The sequence below is a fragment of the Podarcis tiliguerta genome (genome assembly GCF_965153285.1).
Source record: "Podarcis tiliguerta genome assembly, chromosome: Z".
NCBI classification, from domain to species: Eukaryota; Metazoa; Chordata; class Lepidosauria; order Squamata; family Lacertidae; genus Podarcis; species Podarcis tiliguerta.
The window spans coordinates 49,061,667-49,082,088 of record NC_139553.1 but is presented as its reverse complement, the minus strand read 5'-3'; the positions used below and the strand labels follow the sequence as shown (position 1 = coordinate 49,082,088).

The following is a 20,422-nucleotide window of genomic DNA, read 5'->3' as shown; positions in this document are numbered from 1 at the left end:
GATGGTCCTCCCCCCTCCCTCCTCGGAGGCTGTGCTTTGGCTGAAAGGCTTCTAGGTCGCTTCAGGTGTGAACTGCCTGCTCATGTCACAAGGGGGCGCTCCAGAGTCTCCTTCTCCCTCTCCACCTGCCTTGCCTTGCTTGGCCTGCAGCCTCGTTCTGCTCAGGGCCTGATCCTGCAGGGACTTTCCGTAGAGCAGCTGCTACACATGTCCTGCGTGTGTTTACTTGGGAGCATGTCCTCAGAGCTCAGAGGGATGTTCTGCCATGTCAAAGGTGCCCAGAATGGCAGCTGGCATGTGCTCCTGGGGCAGAGTGGGGCAGCTCCCAATATCTGGCTCCAGGGGGGCTCTGAAGTGTGGATGGGGGACCCCCAGCTGGAATCTCTCTGCAGAGCTGACTTATATGCTCTGAGTTTCCCTCTGGGGTTATACTTCTGCCTACCTTGCAGGGTTGTTGTGAAAATGTCTGGAGAAACCATGTGTGCTTGTCTTCATCAACCTTCAAATAGTATACATAAGAGTGCACTGTTATCAGCCATTCCCCAGATAACAAAGCACACTAGAAACTTCACCACATTGGGCCTGGAACCTGCCCTGGAACAGAGAGCTCTGGAAGAAACCCAAGTGTTGGGAGGCTTCTGGGCAAGCCCTGTACTAGCCTGAAGGGGAGACCCTGGGGAGCCTGATGTCTGCTCCAGGCTGCACTCTCTGCTAGCTAGCCAAAGAACACTTCATGGGAAACTTGCTATTCTTGGTCAGCGGAGGAGTGAAGCACGCAGGATAGGGATATGCTGAAGCACTGACCCCCTCAGGGTCATTTGAGGACATCCTGTGGGAATCTGGTTGGTCTTTGGTGCAAGCAGGATGCTGGACGTGATGCACCTTGGCTCTGAAAGAGAAGGGAACAAGCTATGTATCATAAAGACACCACAGTCACTCCTGCACTTCAGTCTGAAGGAAACACAATCTCTGGTTGATTGCCTGGAACCACTGGCATCTTGCACCACACAGAGATTTGGGTGATGAGCAGCAGTGCAATCAGTTCAATACCAGCTTGGGCAGATGCTGGAGGAAAAAAAGGACACCAGAAATGAGCTCATGCCCCTTCCACACATTCAAAGTGTCTTCGCTTTCCTCAAAGAATACTGGGAACTGTAGTTTGTGAATGGTGCCAGGAACTGTAGCTCCGTGTGGGTAACCTAGAGTTCCCAGGATTTTTGCAGGGAGTTTGCAGTGAGCATGGGACCAGATTCTCTTTTTCTGTCACTTGAAATGGAACAAGCATTTGTTCAATTTGAATATCCTTAGATGCATCAAAAAGAGCTGAAAACCACACGATTGCCTTTGACTCCATAACATTTTTACATTTCAAATTCTGGCTTAAAAAGGGATCTGTAATTAGTTCTAAAAAGAGCCTTAAAAAAGAAAAGGTGTTTTGTTAAGGATTGCAGAATGGGATTCTAGGTGACCTAGAGGGTAGAATGTCCAGGAAGGACTACTTTCCCCAGGGGGAGCCCAGGCCAGCTCTTCACATCACCCAGAACTCCAGTTCAGCACCCGTAAGAATAGGGGCTCAAGGAGTCAGAAGCTCAAAATGAATATCATAGAATCATAGAGTTGGAAGAGACCACAAGGGCCATCGAGTCCAACCCCCTGCCAAGCAGGAAACACCATCAGAGCACTCCTGACATATGGCTGTCAAGCCTCTGCTTAAAGACCTCCAAAGAAGGAGACTCCACCACACTCCTTGGCAGCAAATTCCACTGTCGAACAGCTCTTACTGTCAGGAAGTTCTTCCTAATGTTTAGGTGGAATCTTCTTTCTTGTAGTTTGGATCCATTGCTCCGTGTCCGCTTCTCTGGAGCAGCAGAAAACAACCTTTCTCCCTCCTCTATGTGACATCCTTTTATATATTTGAACATGGCTATCATATCACCCCTTAACCTCCTCTTCTCCAGGCTAAACATGCCCAGCTCCTTTAGCCGTTCCTCATAAGGCATCGTTTCCAGGCCTTTGACCATTTTGGTTGCCCTCCTCTGGACACGTTCCAGTTTGTCAGTGTCCTTCTTGAACTGTGGTGCCCAGAACTGGACACAGTACTCCAGGTGAGGTCTGACCAGAGCAGAATACAGTGGCACTATTACTTCCCTTGATCTAGATGCTATACTCCTATTGATGCAGCCCAGAATTGCATTGGCTTTTTTAGCTGCCGCGTCACACTGTTGGCTCATGTCAAGTTTGTAGTCAACCAAGACTCCTAGATCCTTTTCACATGTACTGCTCTCAAGCCAGGTGTCACCCATCTTGTATTTGTGCCTCTCATTTTTGTGGGAGGGAGTGCCGCAGGTTATCTATACGCTTTGTTACACAAAGTCTGTTGTGCACAAACTCTACTCCTTGTGACACTCCTGTCATCTGTGTGGCCAGTATCTGTGTGGATTACTCCCCTCTTAAAGGTAAAGGGGCCCCTGACCGTTAGGTCCAGTCGTGGCCGACTCTGGGGTTGCGGCGCTCATCTCGCTTTACTGGCTGAGGGAGCCGGCGTACAGCTTCCGGGTCATGTGGCCAGCAGGACTAAGCCGCTTCTGGCGAACCAGAGCAGCACACGGAAACGCCGTTTACCTTCCCGCCGGAGCGGTACCTATTTATCTACTTGCACATGACATGCTTTCGAACTGTTAGGTTGGCAGGAACTCCCCTCTTAAGGTGGCATAAATGGTTCTCCTCTTCCCCATTCCATCCTCACAGCAACCTTGTGAGGTAGGTTAGTCTAAGAGATTGTGACTGACTCCAAGGTCACCCAGGGAGCTTCATGGCTGAGTGGGGATTTGAACCCTGGTGTCCCAGGTCACAGTCCAACACTCTTGCAACCATTACACTGCACTGGCTCTCAATTCACAAGCCCCCTTTTCCTTAGCACTGCTTTGTATCTGCACCAGGTTATTTCAATTAGAAAATGCTCATTTTCTGCCAAGCCTTGCAAGCAAACTTGTTTGAAGTTCATAGCAGACGTACGTACATACAACTGGAGGAAGGAGGCGAAAAGGGGGCTTGGATCAGACTACCGTATTTTTCTCAAATGAGAAATGAAAGAAGACTGGGAGAGAAAGAGAGGGAGCAATAAACTGGGAGCCAGAGCTCAACAACCATTCCAGAATGACTCTTCCCTAATTCCTGAGATTTATGTAGTCAGTTCTGGAAAGTAAACGATCAACTAAGTGTAATTAATCTTCAGAGATCTTCTAGAAATGGCCTATTCTGAGACAGATAAGAGGCAGCCATTGTGTTCATTATGGCAACATGTTATTATGGTCTTCAGCAAACGGAGGTCCCACCAGCATCCCCACAGCAAGAATGAAATGCAGAACACTCCTGTCTCTATGCCAGTCTGGACCTTATTCACACAGCTGCCAGGCTCAGAGTGACCATGGGATTTCTCAACCTGTGGCAGTTCTGTGATCACCAAATCTGTGCATCTATTTTCCAGGGACGGTCCTGGAATTACAAAAGCCATTCGGGCTTCTGATTCAATACTGGGATGTACATGGGTGTAGCCGGGGGGGGGGGCAGCTGCTCCCCCCTCAAATCAATAAAAATACATAGCAAACTGAGGTTCTCTCCCCACCACAAAAGGCCTGCCGCTCCTAAGAAAAATCCTGGCTATGCCCATGCCCCCCCCCCGGCCACCGCCACTGAACTTGGGGAGGAGGCTGAGCTGGTGCTTGCCCTGAGTGGCGGCCATGGCAGCAGCAGCAGTGGTGGCTGCACAGCAACACCCCATTGCCCCTCTATGGCCTCTGCATGGCTGCTGCTACCAGTCTCCTCCCTTGGGCAGCTTGGGGTGGCTCCTGCAGAGTGGGTGGGGAGGAGGAGAGGCTGCTGCTGCAAAGCCTTGTATGATTTCCTGGCTCTGAGGTGCAGGCAGAGGGCAGTGCCACCCTGGCTGGGAAGAAAGGGGTGCAAGGAGTCTGGTTTTTTAAAAAAAAACAAAAAAATTATTTGTGCATCCGCACCTATTCTTGCCCCTTTCTAAAAATTTATTTGTTTGTGTTTTTCCTCTTGTAAATCTACAAAGAATAACATAAAATTAAATTGGGATTAAGGGGTTTTCTCAGGACAGTGGAGGAGGGTACGGGTGCTCTGTTCCCTTGGTCTATGCTCTGCTGGGGTGCTGGTAACAAAAATGGGGGTGGAGTGGGGGAGTAAAGGAGGGTCAGTTGGTGTGTGTGTGAGAAACCTCCCTATTTTCATCTGAGAAGTGTTTGAGGGTACATTTGTGACTAGAGATGGGTGAATTTGTGGAAGCAAGAACAACTCCAGAGAGGAGGGGGAGGTAAGCATGTATGTATGTAGCTCAACAGCTGGGTCCCAATTTCTCCACAGTGGCCTTAGCCCTGGTTAGAATCACCAGACATACAGTGAAGCCAAAGTTCAGCTTGCCCAGTTAAGCCCAAAAGGCACATAGAGGGAAGTGCCAGCCAGCCTGGCTTGCTGCCATTTGGCAAGCATAGAGGCAGGGAAACAACCCTAACAATGACACACAAAAGCCATAGTTTGCAAGCCCACTTCAGCGCACAGTGTCACTTCCTAGTTCACAGGAAGCAACAGTTTATGTGTTCAGGTGTAACATGCTTACATTCACATTTGCAGAGAGCATAAGAGAGAGCGCACTATGCCTTCTTCACGAGCATGCCCACTGTATCTTGGTATTACCACCAACTTATTGCTCCAAAAGGAGCCCACTTCAAAAGAGTTCCTGGATTTGCAAACCCATCCTCATATGCCAACTAGATAATGGCTAGTGTATATAGATAGATCAGCTTCATGACACACACACACACACACACACACACATATGGAGAGAGAGAGAGAGAGAGAGAGAGAGAAAGAGAAAGACCAACAGGGGAGGAGTTTCCACAAATGTGCATACTGAAGTAACTGCTTTTGGAGAAGGGGCATGCATAGGCTCCATCATTTAATGCAACATGGCCAGCAAGTAAACAAGTGACTCTCATACAGACTGAGAAAAGCCAGGAGTGGAACAGAGGAAATTGCTTTAAATCAGGTCAGGCCATTTGGCCACCCAACCTGGGGTTGTTTCATTCAACTGCTAGTGACTGCTAAAGGTCTTGCACAAAAAATGTGTGCTTTTGGTTGCATTGCAGGGGGTTGGACTAGATGGCCCTTGGGGTCCCTTCCAGCTCTATGATTCTATCATTATGTGGAGAAGAACATTGCCAGGATTTTGTTAGTAATATAGAATTCTCTCTTGGACATTCAATAAGTAGCAGAAAGATTAAACATGCCTTGAGTCTGGTCTTCCTGTTCATGATGTTGAAATGGGGGCCTGTTCATTCTCTTTGCTCCCTGCTGCCCTCCAGGGTGTAGCTATGGAGCCCAAAATCAAGGTGCAAGGCTTTCCCCAGGGCAGGAGCTGCTTTAGCCCTGCTTCAGGTGTCAGTCTGCAGGGGATTAACCTACCCAAGCGTTTGCCCCACCTTTGGTACAAGCAAGCGATAACTGCAGTGCATTGTCTAGTTGTAGATAGATACGCCTTCGATTGTACACCTGTGTTGGGCTTTGTCTACCATTGCTTTATGCATACTGTGTTACACTTACACATTTGGGGGAGCACTGGGGCCCCTCTGTGTTTAAGAGAGGCATCTCCTGCTTCTCTACAGAAACCTGAAAATGAACAAGGTCAGTAAAGCTGCATAACAAACTAAGGACTTATCCTCACTTCCCTTTCCTCTGCACTTTCCAGGCATCGTGCACAATTTAAAGTGTCCTGTTGTTGTTCCAGAGCTTTAAAGCTCAATAGGAGCAAATTGCAATCCTAGAAAATCTCAATTGATGTTTGCTCCAATTCAGTTTTAGAGAGCAGGTTTTTGCAGGGAAAGTCTGGGGCAAAAATTCTCTCTCCCCCTCCCTCCCTCTCCCTTCACTCTATTTGAGTTGATTATTCTCTATTTGAGTTGATTAGTCTCTAGAAGCACCAAACTAGAATAATAGAATCAAATAATTGTAGCGTTGGAAGGTACACTTGAGAGTAATCTAGTCCAACCCCCTGCAAGGCAGGACATCCCTGACAGAAGACCAGTCAACCTCTGCTTAAAAACCTCCAAGGAAGGAGAGCCCACCACCTCTTGTGGGAGACTGTCCCACTGCCAAATAGCCCTTACTGTCAGAAAGTTTTTCTGAATGCATAGTTGGAATCTCCTTTCTTGTAGCTGGAAGCCATGGGTTCAAGTTCTGCCTTCCAGAGCAGGAGAAAACAAATAGAAGGTGCTCAGTTGTTCCCTGAGACCTTGGAGGCTGAATTGAACTGAAGGGGAGGAGAACTGCAGTTCATAGCTTGCTCCTAGCAGATGATGTTGGCTGCTTGGACTTTCCCCCTGGCTCACAGCATTTGTGTCTGCTTGCTGCTTCCCCAGCACATTTCTGCAAAAGTGGCAGATATGGATGCCCTCCTGGAAAAATAGGAAGGATTAACCTGTAACATTTTGGTATAGAGAAATGAGACTTTTGGAGAGGGGGTTAAGTGAAAAGCATCTGCAGAACCTGGAGTTGTCGTGGTGATTGGCTTCTCCTGGGCATGTATGCATTATAGATATATATGTGATTTCAAAGTGGGTGCTAATGATGCTTTTGGTCGCTTTCCTCCTTCCCCATTTAGTAGTGTGCGGCAGTTTTCAGGTCTTTTAGTTTGCCACGTAATTGAGTTTTCCACTCTTAATTATTTCAGGCCCGTAAGTTATTCTCTTGATAGCAGAGAAGCAAGGAGCAGGCTCCCCCCCCTTCCTTCCAAACTGCCTCAACCTGCTTGCAGCAATTACTGTACACTGTGGCCATGTAGGACTTGTTCCTCCCCTGCCAAGGGATTAATTTTAACAACTTCCTGAAGTGCTCTCTTCCCTTGTGTTCCTCATCCCTTGATGGCTTTAGGAACTGTGTTATTTATTTATGTGCATAATTAAAATATATGGGAGCTATAGACCCCTACAGATTGGAAATGCGCTCTTTTTATGGTTGGAAATGTTCAGAATTTGTCTTGGATGTTTACATGGCCCTCTTTGTGTTATTTGAGAATCTTATGATTTTATCAGCAAATGTTAACTTAATCCCACCCCCTCCCCATGAGGCAGAGAACTGTAGAAATTAATATCTTTCACTGTTTTGTTCAGGGATAGAACATCTGCCCTGCATGTAGAAGCTCCCAGGTTCAGTCTCTGGAAGAGCTGCTCTCTGAACCCCTGGTTTGCTGCTGTCAGTCAGTGCAGTTAAAACTGAGGTAGATGGACCGATGACTTGTGCTGGCTGGCTGTGATGGTAATGGTAATCCAAAACATCAGGTTGGCCAGGGATGTTCTTGAGTGTTCAAAGTACTCCACACACATTGTCTCAGAAACCGTTATGACAGTGCTGTAAGAGGCCCCCAGTTGTCTCCTGCTCCATGTTTTTATTCACTTGGATAACAAAGGCTTGTATCTTCAGGGCAAAGTGCTTCATGTGTTTTTAGGTTCTTGTGATAAGCTAAGAGGAGGTGTTCTTGCAGAAGGTCATCTGGCAGGTTTCTAGGAGAAGCAGCATCTGGGTGCAGGGCTTCCCAAATCATGATTATTGTGCCACACTAGCCCAGCTGTGGCATGTGTCAAGTCCCCAAAACTCCACGTGGCAGAACCACATGCCGGGTACATGTGGTGCTTCCATATTTATTGGTTTTGTTGCATTTATATCCTGTCTTTTTCTCCAAGGAGCTTAAGGTAGAGTTCACAGTTCCCCACTTCCTCATTAATCCCCACAACAACCTTGTGAGGTAGGTTAGACCGAAGAGGCATGGACTGACTCCAAGGCCACCCAGGGAGTTTCATGGCTGAGTGGGGATTTGAACCTAATCTCCTGGGTCCCTAGTCTGATGCTCTAAACATTATACCACACTGGGTCATATGGGTGAACATTGAGCCAGTCCCTGTTGGATGCGGCACCTACCCCATTTGTTTTTCCACATGTGTTGGGACTGAAGCCCACCGCAGGTTCCAAACTAGTGACCAGAGGGATATCTGGGGAGAGTGGGCTCCTCTCCACCTGGAGAAACACCTGGAGGAAAGCTGCAGGCAGATGAAGTACAGAGTGATCCACCATGCTGGATTCCTCACTGGCCTGGCAAGGCAGCATGAGGACTGCTGGGGGGGGGGGAGGGTGTCAAATGTCACGGGCCTCAAAATAGAAAAGAAAAAGGCCTTGAGGGCTGCAGTTGGACTGCCCTTGGCTGTGTTGGACTGCCCTGTTCTAAATTATTCCATCTTTAGTTTTGGCTAGAAGTTATGGGCATGTGTGTGTGTGTGTGTGGTGATCCTGAGACTACCTGCCTGTGAAAGAGTGCTCTGCCTGTTGAGTCACAGCCCTAACACTCTCTCCTCTCAACCACACAGGGGCCCTGCCTCGTGCTATGGTGGATTTGCTTAAGATCAAGAGACTTCCTTTGCTTGTGCTGGGGTACCTGTGGCATCATCCTTTTCCTGGCCATTGCAACCTCAACCCGGCACAGCTTGACTAAGACACACTACATCTGGGCCTGGAGGCGGGAGGTGTCACACAAGATAAGGCATAACAGATGCCCTAAGCCAGATCCTCCTTGTGTTCTGGTTTTTATAACCTATTGAGCCTCGTTGGTATACAATTTATCTCTTTTTAATTAGGTTCTTAAAAACAGATAGCCCAGAGCTTGACCTGCGTGTTGTCATTCCCCGCCAGCCATTACCTCCTTCTTGTTCTGCACCACTGTGGGCATGGAAAAACTTTCTGCAACAGACGCCCGATGTATTTATTGCATTGTGGATATATGAGCTTTCCAGTAAAATAAAATATGGCACAGGAAAATCTAATTGCCTAATAATTCTCTTGTGCTTATATATATATATATAAAGTGTGATCCCCATGGTACACCTCTGCCTGCCACCAAACACATCCCTGCTAGGCTGCTGCTCCATCTGGTCTTTTGGGGGGAAACTGTTCTTGTTTGAGATTTGTAAAGAAATGGTTTGAAGCTTCCAAATTCCACACAATGCAATGCTCCCCCCCCCTTTGCCTTTCTCTCCCACTCCAATTTTCTGGGGGTGCTCTTGCCACAGACTCTTCTTGGATGCTTTTTTGAACTCTCGCTGAGATGCAAAGTTCAACTTTGTACCACACTTTTCTGGAACAGGTTGGGCTATGCAGTGGCTGAATCTAGACTTTTGAAGGTCCCTTGCTGGAGATGGGAGCCAGAAATTCTGGGCAAATGTGAATCAAGAGCCCAACAGGCAGGATGTGCTGCTCCATTGCCCAGACAGAAGGGTTGTCTTAATGCTGTTTTGTCTGTCACAGGGCCTGCTCCTTTCTGTGGAGGAATTCCAGCCTGGGTATGGTGTCAGGTAGCTAGCCAGGATGAGCACCTTTTAACAGGACATTTGCTCTAGGCAGCTGCTTGGCTCGTGAGTTGTGGTTGCATCTCTTGAGCTGTGGCAGGCAGTCACAAGCCATGGGGATGTTGCCTTGGGGCAAGAGGTTGTGCTAAGTGGTGCTTCTGCTCTGTCCAGCTTCGCTCATCTGTGTTACGCCTTTATTAATGCTACGGAAAAATCTAGGTGCGAGGCTGCTCAGTCACCAGCTGGTCGGGCAGAGCCCATGGGTCCCTGCGAAATAAAGGAAGGAGTCCAGCCACCAACCGGAGCAAATAGCTGTAGACCAAAATTTATTGCGCAACAGGATCAAAGAGGAATCAAGGACTTTCCCACCATATCCCAGAATACAGTTCGCACAGCATCATTGCTACATCACTGACATGTCACAAAAGGGGAGGGGTTAACCTTGGCAACCTCATCAGCTTCTTATAGCAAAATTCAAGCTTAAACTGAAGAAAGTAGGAAAAACCACTGGGCCGGTAAGATACAATCTAAGTCAAATCCCTTATGAATACACAGTGGAAGTGAGGAACAGGTTTAAGGATTTAGATTTGGTGGACAGAGTGCCTGAAGAACTATGGATGGAGGCTCGTAACATTATACAGGAGGCAGCAACAAAAACCATCCCACTGAAAAGGAAATGCAAGAAAGCAAAGTGGCTGTCCAACGAGGCCTTACAAATAGCGGGGGAGAGAAGGCAAGCAAAATGCGAGGGAGATAGTGAAAGATACAGGAAATTGAATGCAGATTTCCAAAAAATAGCAAGGAGAGACAAGAAGGCCTTCTTAAATGAGAAATGCAAAGGAATAGAGGAAAACAATAGAATGGGAAAAACCAGAGATCTGTTCAAGAAAATTGGAGATATGAAAGGAACATTTCGTACAAAGATTACCATAATAAAAGACAAAAGTGGAAAGGACCTAACAGAAGCAGAAGACATCAAGAAGAGGTGGCAAGAATACACAGAGGAATTATATCGGAAAGAAATGGATGTCTTGTATACCCCAGGTAGTGTGGTTGCTAACCTTGAGCCAGACATCCAGTGAAGTCCAATGGGCCTTAGAAAGCACTGCAAATAACAAGGCCAGTGGAAGTGATGATATTCCAGCTGAACTATTTAAAATTTTAAAAGATGATGCTGTTAAGGTGCTACACTCAATATGCCAGCAAATTTGGAAAACTCAGCAGTGGCCAGAGGATTGGAGAAGGTCAGTCTACATCGCAATCCCAAATAAGGGCAGTGCCAAAGAATGCTCCCAACTACCGCTAGGCATTTTAGGAAAGGAGATAAGAGAAAGGATAGTAAGTTTCTCCAATATGCAGTGACTGCAGCAAGAGTGTTACTGGCACAAAAATGGAAACAACAGGAAATACTGACAATAGAAGATTGGAGGTCTAAGTTGTTAGATTATGCTGAATTGGATAAGATGACTGGAAAGATTAGATACCTAAGAGACCAAAAGTTTGCAGAAAACTGGGGGAAATTTGTTAAATATCTGGAGAATATAAGTGATGGTCAAATAACGCTAGAAGGTTTTAAAAGAGCACTGTGAATATGCGAGAGACATTGTCAAAAGGAATGAGAGGGGGAAAAAAGATATAATTAATGACAATGGTAAAAAAAGGAAATGCGGAAATTAATAGTGACTACGAAAGATTTACGGAAAAGCTGAAGGAAGTCCAAAAACAAAGACTTGGAAATTGAAATGTGAAATGTGAAAATAATGTATGTTTTGTTGTAAATTAATAAAAATTATTTATATATATAAAAAATAACGCTCCAACTACCGCACAATTGCACTCATTTCACAAGCTAGCAAGGTTATGCTTAAAATTCTACAAGGCAGGCTTAAGCAGTATGTGGACCGAGAACTCCCAGAAGTGCAAGCTGGATTTAGAAGGGGCAGAGGAACCAGAGACCAAATTGCAAACATGCGCTGGATTATGGAGAAAGCTAGAGAGTTCCAGAAAGACATCTACTTCTGCTTCATTGACTATGCAAAAGCCTTCGACTGTGTCGACCACAGCAAACTATGGCAAGTTCTTAAAGAAATGGGAGTGCCTGATCACCTCATCTGTCTCCTGAGAAATCTCTATGTGGGACAAGAAGCTACAGTTAGAACTGGATATGGAACAACTGATTGGTTCAAAATTGGGAAAGGAGTGCAGCAAGGCTGTATATTGTCTCCCTGCTTATTTAACTTATATGCAGAATTCATCATGCGAAAGGCTGGGCTGGATGAATCCCAAGCCGGAATTAAGATCGCTGGAAGAAATATCAACAACCTCAGATATGCAGATGACACAACCTTAATGGCAGAAAGTGAGGAGGAATTAAAGAACCTTTTAATGAGGGTGAAAGAGGAGAGCGCAAAATATGGTCTGAAGCTCAACATCAAAAAAACAAAGATCATGGCCACTGGTCCCATCACCTCCTGGCAAATAGAAGGGGAAGAAATGGAGGCAGTGAGAGATTTTACTTTCTTGGGCTCCATGATCACTGCAGATTGTGACAGCAGTCACAAAATTAAAAGACGCCTGCTCCTTGGGAGAAAGGCGATGGCAAACCTGGACAGCGTCTTAAAAAGCAGAGACATCACCTTGCCAACAAAGGTCTGTATAGTTAAAGCCATGGTCTTCCCAGTAGTGATGTATGGAAGTGAGAGCTGGACCATAAAGAAGGCTGATCGTCGATGAATTGATGCTTTTGAATTATGGTGCTGGAGGAAACTCTTGAGAGTCCCATGGACTGCAAGAAGATCAAACCTATCCATTCTGAAGGAAATCAGCCCTGAGTGCTCACTGGAAGGACAGATCCTGAAGCTGAGGCTCCAATACTTTGGCCACCTCATGAGAAGAGAAGACTCCCTGGAAAAGACCCTGATGTTGGGAAAGGTGGAGGGCACAAGGAGAAGGGGACGACAGAGGATGAGATGGTTAGACAGTGTTCTCGAAGCTACCAGCATGAGTTTGACCAAACTGTGGGAGGCAGTGGAAGACAGGAGTGCCTGGCGTGCTCTGGTCCAGGGGGTCACGAAGAGTCGGACACGACTAAACGACTAAACAACAAGAACCTTGGCAAACATGTCCAGACAAGTCCTTGGTACAAGATTAGCATAAGCAGACATGTCAGGGCAAGACCCAGGTATAAGATTAGCATAGGCAAACACCTCTGAAGTCCCACCACCCAAAGTACAATAGACCTTCCTTTGCATGTCTGGACCCCTTGGCAAGTCCAGTGATGGAGTTAGGCTTTCCTTGGCCAACAATCAGCTCAGCAATTGTCATCTCTGGGAACCTCCTGGGGTAGGAGGTGTGTATACATGTCCCCAGGCTTGGGGAGGTGGCAGGGAAAAGAGTCGTTTTCCCAGGGGCAAAATAGTGTTGAAATAGAGGAAACTGGCAAAGGAGTTGATTTTATATGATTGTTAATGCTAGGTAACTTCCCTGAGCTGTCAAGTCGAAAGGATACATTTATGCATAATATTTGTAACACTTAACAACTTTAAAGATGTGACCCCCCCCCCTGTAATTTCCATAACAATTAATAAGGGCAGGCTTATTTGCAGTTTGGTCTGTGGGCTGCAGTTGTGAAAACTGAGCAGCAGAAAGAGATCAAAATGGGCACACTTTCCCCCAAGTGTTGTATTACTAGAACCGAGGGTGGGTTTCCTTCTCAGAGGGGGTTGTCAATGGCATAGTTGCAAATAAGGGGGTGTTTTGGGAGACTGAGAAGAGCAATTGTGAGATACAGTGGCTTTGAGATGCCTTCATCTTCCCCTCCCCACCAACCACCTGAAAACAGATTGGAAGATAAAGCAATCTTTAGGCTAAGGACCATTAAGCAAATAAATTATCTTAGCTGCCAGAGAGAGAGAGATTTTTTTCTCCAGAGAGCTCTCAGACTTGAATTAAAATGTTTGGGAGGAGAGTGTTGCATGCTCCGGCAGACTTGATGCTCTGCGGGGCTTATTCATCTCTCCACCTAAGGCTAGTGCTTGGCAGCTATGCAGCAGAACAAGAGTTGCACCTGAACACCTCCCCAGGGGTGACCAGGTATGTCTAACTGCCCTCTTTGTCGGTGAGCAGATTTCTGCAGCAGCCTTGCATGGAAGTGAGCTTAGTGTGATTTAGCACAAACATTTGGCTCCCAAATGTGTTTACTGGTTGGCTTGCCCTCGTGGGTGGCCGTTTGCCATTTGCAGCACATCAAGTGGTCTGGAAAACAGAGATGGGCGAGTGAGAGAATCTACCAGTTTTGCAAACTCTTCATTTGGGAGGCAATTTTTACTTGCATCAGGCAAGAAGCTGTTTAGAAGACGGGATATGTCAGTTTTCCTCTATCTGGGTAGCTGGAAGAGGAGTGCTGCTAGGCCAGCCCCGAGTCCCACCAAATCCTGCATCCCTCAACAGCACACCAGGTATCTTGGAGGGGATGCTGCAGCTTCCGAAAGCCTGCATTGTGGAGGGTGCTGGACAAGGGGATTCAGAGAATCCTTTCCAACTCTGTAGACATTGAGAAGGCCAGCACAAAAGAACAGGGCAGAAAGAGTGAGGGAGATGCCACACTTTGCAGTGAGATGCAGCCGTTTCGGTTTAGCCAAATGTCCCTGGATCCAGCCCAGCAGGCCTTTCTTCTTTCTTCAGGGTTCAATTCCCACTCAACCCAGAAGCTGCTTGGGTGACCTTGGGGGCAAGTCTCTGCCTGTCTCAGCTTAGCCTGCCCCACAGGGTTGTTGTGGGAGGGTTAAATGAGGAGGTAGAGAGACACATGCATGCCTCCTTGAGCTCCTTGGAGGAAAAGGTGGGATACCAAGGCAATCAATCAATCAATCAATCAATCAATCAACCAACCAACCAATCAATAACATAAATAGTCACTGATTCCCACAGTCCTGGCTCAGGAAGGAACAATGTCATTTTCATGTTCTGTTTCCCTGTAACGACACAGTCCAGCTCACTCCCGTACTTCTTCACCTCCCTCCCTCTAGCTGTGAAACCTAATTTCCTGGCTTTGCAGCTGTTCTGGTCTGCTTCCCCTGCATTTAAGTTCCTTAAAACAATCTTGCTTTTTCAGTGCAATGGGGAATCATGCTAGAAGAGTCATATGGATGGTGAAGCATTCCTGCGGGGCCAGCACCTGGCTGCTGACAGGGACCAGCCAAATACATGAAGCCTGAGGGGCTGCGGACAGTCGGACACACACCTCCCAATTCCCTTGACTAAATGGAGCCCCCATGACCAGGCATAAAAAGGTAAAGGTACCCCTGCCCGTACGGGCCAGTCTTGACAGACTCTAGGGTTGTGCGCCCATCTCACTTAAAGAGGCCGGGGGCCAGCGCTGTCCGCAGACACTTCCGGGTCATGTGGCTAGCGTGACATCACTGCTCTGGCGAGCCAGAGCCGCACACAGAAACGCCGTTTACCTTCCCGCTAGTAAGCGGTCCCTATTTATCTACTTGCACCCAGGGGTGCTTTCGAACTGCTAGGTTGGCAGGCGCTGGGACCGAACAGCGGGAGCGCACCCTGCCGCGGGGATTCGAACTGCCGACCTTTCGATCGGCAAGCCCTAGGCACTGAGGCTTTAACCCACAGCGCCACCCGCCTCCCTGACCAGGCATAGTGTACCTCAATATCACTTGCTGTCAAAGCCCATAGGTTTGCCTCTTTCTTGCTATGCTTTGAGGGCATGTCTTCCATCCTCCTGTGTTACTGTCTTTTAGCATGCTGCACAGGGACCATGCTGTCAGAAAGACTTCCTGCCCTCACTAATATTTCCCTTTGTGTTTTTGTTTTTAATGTGCTTTTTATTGAGGAGAAGAACAGGCGGTGCTTGCCTGGCATTCCTTTGCAGTTAGCCAAGGAGTCTAATGCCCTTATAAAAATGGATAAAACAAGAGAGGAAGATTTAATTTGTGCACTAGAGGTGACTTACTGGAGGGCAAGTGGCAAGGGTCTTGTGCTCCTTGTTCAGGGCACTGTTTGCTCAAGGCAGGTCAAGAGCGCCAAAGGGGCTCTGTCCAGCCCAGCCTCCTGTTCTCACAGTGGCCACAAAGGCCCCCCAGCAGGACCTGAGAGCAAGAGCAGGACTCTCCCCTCTTGCAGCTTCTGGCGACTGCTGCTCAGTAAGCTTGATCCAAATATAATCCTTCCCTTTCTTTGCTAAAATGGATGGTTCCAGGGCCTGGTCTTGTGGGTACATGAGGTCATTCCCTTTCCAAAGCTAAGCAGGTCTCAATCTGGCCCAGATTTTCTCTGGGGAAGACACTTTGTAGGCAGACGGGAGTCCCATATTGGGAGAAAGCTGGGATATAAATAAATCAACTCCTGCCAGCCCCAACCAGCACAACCCATGCAGATGTGGTCCAAAATAGATGGAGGGCGAGGGGCTCCAGGTTGATGCAAATGCATCAAAATTATATCTGAGAGTTTTTAGAAAAAAGAAAACCTCACAGTAGGGCTGCTATGAAGGGGTTCCTGTTCCACCCCTTCCTCTCTGGGGTCCAGATGCAATGTGCAGCTTGATTGGTGGAAAGATAGGAAACAGCACAAATATTCCAATCACAGACCAGAGCTCTCCAGTATTCCTTTACCAAAGCACCCAGAGTCTCTGAACATCCCGGTTCCTGCCTCTCTGTTTGAGGACCTGCTGTGTGCTAATGAGATGCTCCCTGATGTTCTGCCTGCAGGATCAGATTTGCAGGTATGCATCCCTAGAGGCCTGACATGCTGCTCCCGGAAAATGGAGGAGAAATACCAAGCCATGGCTCGTTCCAACATGGAGCAGCTCCTGCAGTCGGCCAGCATGGAGCTGAAGTTCCTCATCACCCAGAACGCGGCAACATTCCAAGGTAGGTGGCAGCGTTGCGTGGTGGGTCTTCCAGGTAAGTGGAGCTTCTGCTGGGAAGTCCTGAGGTGGGAAGGCCACTGGCTGGGGTTAGCCAGGCATGCCAGGCTGGGAATCTTCAGAGGGTCAGGGAGTAAGTCCCCCATCTTTCTTCCTGAGTTTATGAAACATGGCTAAGCTGCAACTCTGATTGCTGCAGGTGCCCAGTGAGTTGCTCAGAAGTTGAGCTTCAGGTTGGCACAGTTCATTCTGGGATCTCCCGGTGGAGATCCAATCTGTTGCTGTAGTACAAAAAACCAGCACTTCCCCTGCCTCACATAATACTCATGTTGCAATCAGCGGTCTGCTGGTCCGTACAGTATTCATAGTCCATTAATAGATCATCTCACCGCAGTAAGAATTTCTTAGGCAACACGTTGAGAAAACACTACTAAGCAGCGAACAATCACTTTTTTAAAAAGTATGTTTAGAACTTAGTAAAATGAATAATTCCTTTTCAGCCTGGCCTTTGGCTTGATCTTAACTATCTATGGCCTTTTAGAGTGGGTGGGATGTGGGGTTTTTTATTTTGTTTCCAAAAAATTTTATACACACACACACACACACTGTATTTTTTGCTCTATAAGACGCACCAGACCACAAGACGCACCTAGTTTTTGGAGGAGGAAAGCAAGAATAAAAATATTCTGAATCTCAGAAGCCAGAACAGCAAGAGGTGTCGCTGCGCAGCGAAAGCTTCTGGGATAGCTGTGCAGCCTGCATTCGCTCCATAAGACGCACACACTTCCCCTTACTTTTTAAGAGGGAAAAAGTGAGTCTTATAGAGCAAAAAAAAAAGTATATGTAGAGAGAGAGAGAGAGAGAGAGAGAGAGATTTACATCAACAATATTTTATCTAAATCAAAATCAGCACTTGTGGCTGTTTGGGCTACTGCACTGGATGGATATGGATAATAATAATAATAATAATAATAATAATAATAATAATAATAATTTATTTGTATCCCGCCCTCCCCAGCCGAAGCCGGGCTCAGAGCGGCTGACATCAAATGTATAAAACATTAACATAAAATCAGACAATCAATTAAAATACATCCTCAAATCAGATCAGGATCAGAATAAAATCCAATCAGATGGCAACCCGCAGATTAGGGTTGGGGACCTTAAATGCTCACCAGGCCCAACTGTTTGTGCTGAACTTACATGGGCTTGTGAGAAAAATTGGGAGGCCACTTTCATGCAAATTCTTATGAAAGGGAGAAGGGAGTTAGACTGAACCCCGACCCAAGGCCTGGCAGAACAGCTCCGTCTTGCAGGCCCTGCGGAAAGATGTCAAGTCCCGCAGGGCCCTTGTCTCTTGTGACAGAGCGTTCCACCAGATTGGAGCCGCGGCCGAGAAAGCCCTTGCTCTAGTTGAGGCCAGCCTAACCTCTCTGTGGCCTGGGATCTTCAGGATGTTTTTATTTGAAGTTTCTCTGTGGGACATACCAGGAGAGGCGGTCCCATAGGTACAAAGGTCCTAGGCCGTATAGGGATTTGAAGGTTAAAACCAGCACCTTAAACCTGATCCTGTACTCCACTGGGAGCCAGTGCAGCTGGTATAGCACCGGGTGAATGTGATCTCGCAGCGAAGACCCCATAAGGAGTCTCGCTGCAGCATTCTACACCCGCTGGAGTTTCTGGGTCAGTCTCAAGGGCAGCCCCACGTAGAGCGAGTTACAATAATCCAGTCTGGAGGTGACCGTCGTGTGGATCACAGTGGCTAGGTCAGGGCGAGAGAGTTAAGGAGCCAACTGCTTAGCTTGGCGGAGATGAAAAAATGCCGCCTTTGTTGTAGCTGCAATCTGCACCTCCATGGAAAGGGAGGTGTCGAGGATTACACCCAAACTCTTAAAGTACGGTGCTGGCACTAATTGCGCCCCCGCAAGAGATGGGAGTTGCCCCCCCCAATCCCATATCCTCCCTTCCCAGCCAAAGGACCTCTGTCTTCGAAGGATTTAACTTCAACCAGCTCCCATGTAACCATCCAGCCACAGCTTCCAAACATCTGATCAGTGTGTCTGGGGCTGAGTTAGGATGGCCAATCATCAACAGATAGAGTTCGGTGTCATCAGCATACTGATGGCAACCCAACCCAAAACTCCAGACAAGCTGGGCGAGGGGGCACATAAAGATGTTGAAAAGCATCGGGGAGAGGATTGCACCCTGAGGCACTCCACACACCAAGGAGTGGGGCGATGACAGTTCCTCCCCCCCCAAGTGCCACCCTCTGTCCCCGACGAGAGAGAAACGAGCGCAGCCATTGAAGGACTGTGCCCTGGATCCCCACGTCGGCAAGGCGGTGGTCCAGGAGTTCGTGATCGACCATGTCGAAGGTTGCTGACAGGTCTAGAAGAATCAGCAGCCCCGACCTGCCTCGATCCAGCTGCCTGCGGAGATCATCTGTTAGGGCGACCAGAGCCGTCTCGGTCCCATGACCAGCGTGGAAGCCGGACTGGAATGGATCCAGGGCCGATGTTTCATCCAGAAACCCACCAAGCTGTTCAGCAACCACTCTCTCAATCACCTTACCCAGGAATGGAAGATTCGAAACCGGGCGGTAATTGGATAGATCTAAGGGATCTAATGATGTTTTCTTTAAGAGCGGGCGCACCACTGCCTCCTTCAGTTCCCCTGGGAATGTCCCAGTGCCAAGGGACAAATTAATGATATCCCCCAGGGGGGCCCGCACCTCGTCTGGACACGCTCTAATCAGCCAAGACGGGCACGGGTCGAGAGGACAGGTGGTGGGCTTTCCAGCTCGGAGGAGTCTGGATAGTTAATGATCATCAGCCCTGTGGACCAGGGGTAGGCAACCTAAGGTCCATGGGCTGGATCTGGCTCAATCGCCTTCTCAATCCAGCCCATGGATGGTCCGGGAATCAGTGTGTTTTTACATGAGTAGAATGTATCCTTTTATTTAAAATGCATCTCTGGGTTATTTGTGGGGCATAGGAATTTGTTCGTTATTTTTTAAAAAATATATAGTCCGGCCCCCCACAAGGTTTGAGGAATGGTGGACCCGCCCACAGCTGAAAAGGTTGCTGACCCCTGCTGTGGACTCTGTACTCAAGAACAGTGATCTTAACAGCACCACCAGGGATCTGTTCTTACCTGCATAATCTCCTGTCACAGCTGTACAGATGTCTTTGAGCTGTGCATCTACATCCACCCACAAACATTTCAATAAGAATTATTTATGTTTTAAACAGCAACAGATTGGTGGTTATAAACATCTATTTGAAAACTGAGGTGTGTGTTGGTGTTCATGCAAGGCTGCTGCAGAAAGGTTGAAACGTAGACAAACCAAACCATGAACCCCCAGGCCATGACAAGAGTGGAGGACTTTCATGATAGGAGTCCTTTGGACGTTTTCCTGCCTGAAGTGTTAACAAGTTTTCAGTCGTGGAAACTTGGGCTAAAGCAGGTATTACAACATCATTCTCCCAGAGAAAAAGCCTGGGATTGTCAGAAGGGGGAAATAGCAAGTTGTGGCTCTTTCTCCATCTGTGTGTAGCAGGGTGAGATAGGGGTGACTCTTCTGGGTCATTCATTTGGGGTCTTGGCAGTCTATCTCTGTGGGGGCTTCATAACAGAATCTAAACAACATAAGGACAAATCGAGTAAGAAACCGCACAGCACTATGAAAAGTCTTTCCCTTAGAAACAGCTAGTTCTGTGAAGCCTTCCAGAATAAAAAACAGTCTTTACCTGCTGACAGGAGGACAACAAAGAGGGAAGCCAGTCTTGATTCTCAGGGAAGAAAATTGCAAGCAGTCGTTGAGGAGGCCCTCCTCTCTCATGTCTCACAGTACTTTTTGTTACTGTGCTTAGAGAGTGATGAATAATGTCACTGCCAGGTCCCCTGCGCTGGTCAAGGGTTGCTGGTTTCTGATTCTCTGTCTATGCTAGACTTCAGTTGCAATGCAAGCGGAGGAAGTGTGCAGTTTCGCTAAGAAACATCCTGACCAGGACTGCTGGGAGGAAATAACCTGATAGCTCAGGGCTTCTTTTTTCAAACAAGCAAATTGTTGAGTTGGAAGGGACCAGGAGGATCATCTAGTCCAGCCCCCTGCAATGCAGGAATTTAACCT

At 47.6% G+C, this 20,422-nt stretch overlaps 1 protein-coding gene across 4 annotated transcripts in view; it reads left to right on the top strand.

Moving 5' to 3' along the window:
- Nucleotides 1–20,422, top strand: part of GPC3 (glypican 3) — a 252,285-nt gene that overhangs the window by 21,618 nt on the left and 210,245 nt on the right. For 2 of the 4 annotated variants that reach the window (XM_083422627.1, XM_083422624.1), the window contains one exon: nt 16,133–16,327. The exons of 1 other annotated variant lie outside the window; for it this stretch is intronic. In XM_083422627.1, the coding sequence (XP_083278753.1) occupies nt 16,186–16,327 (142 nt within the window). In that variant the 5' untranslated portion in view covers nt 16,133–16,185. The remainder of the gene's footprint in view (nt 1–16,132; nt 16,328–20,422) is intronic. One more of the 4 variants, XM_083422625.1, reaches the window with a different exon arrangement.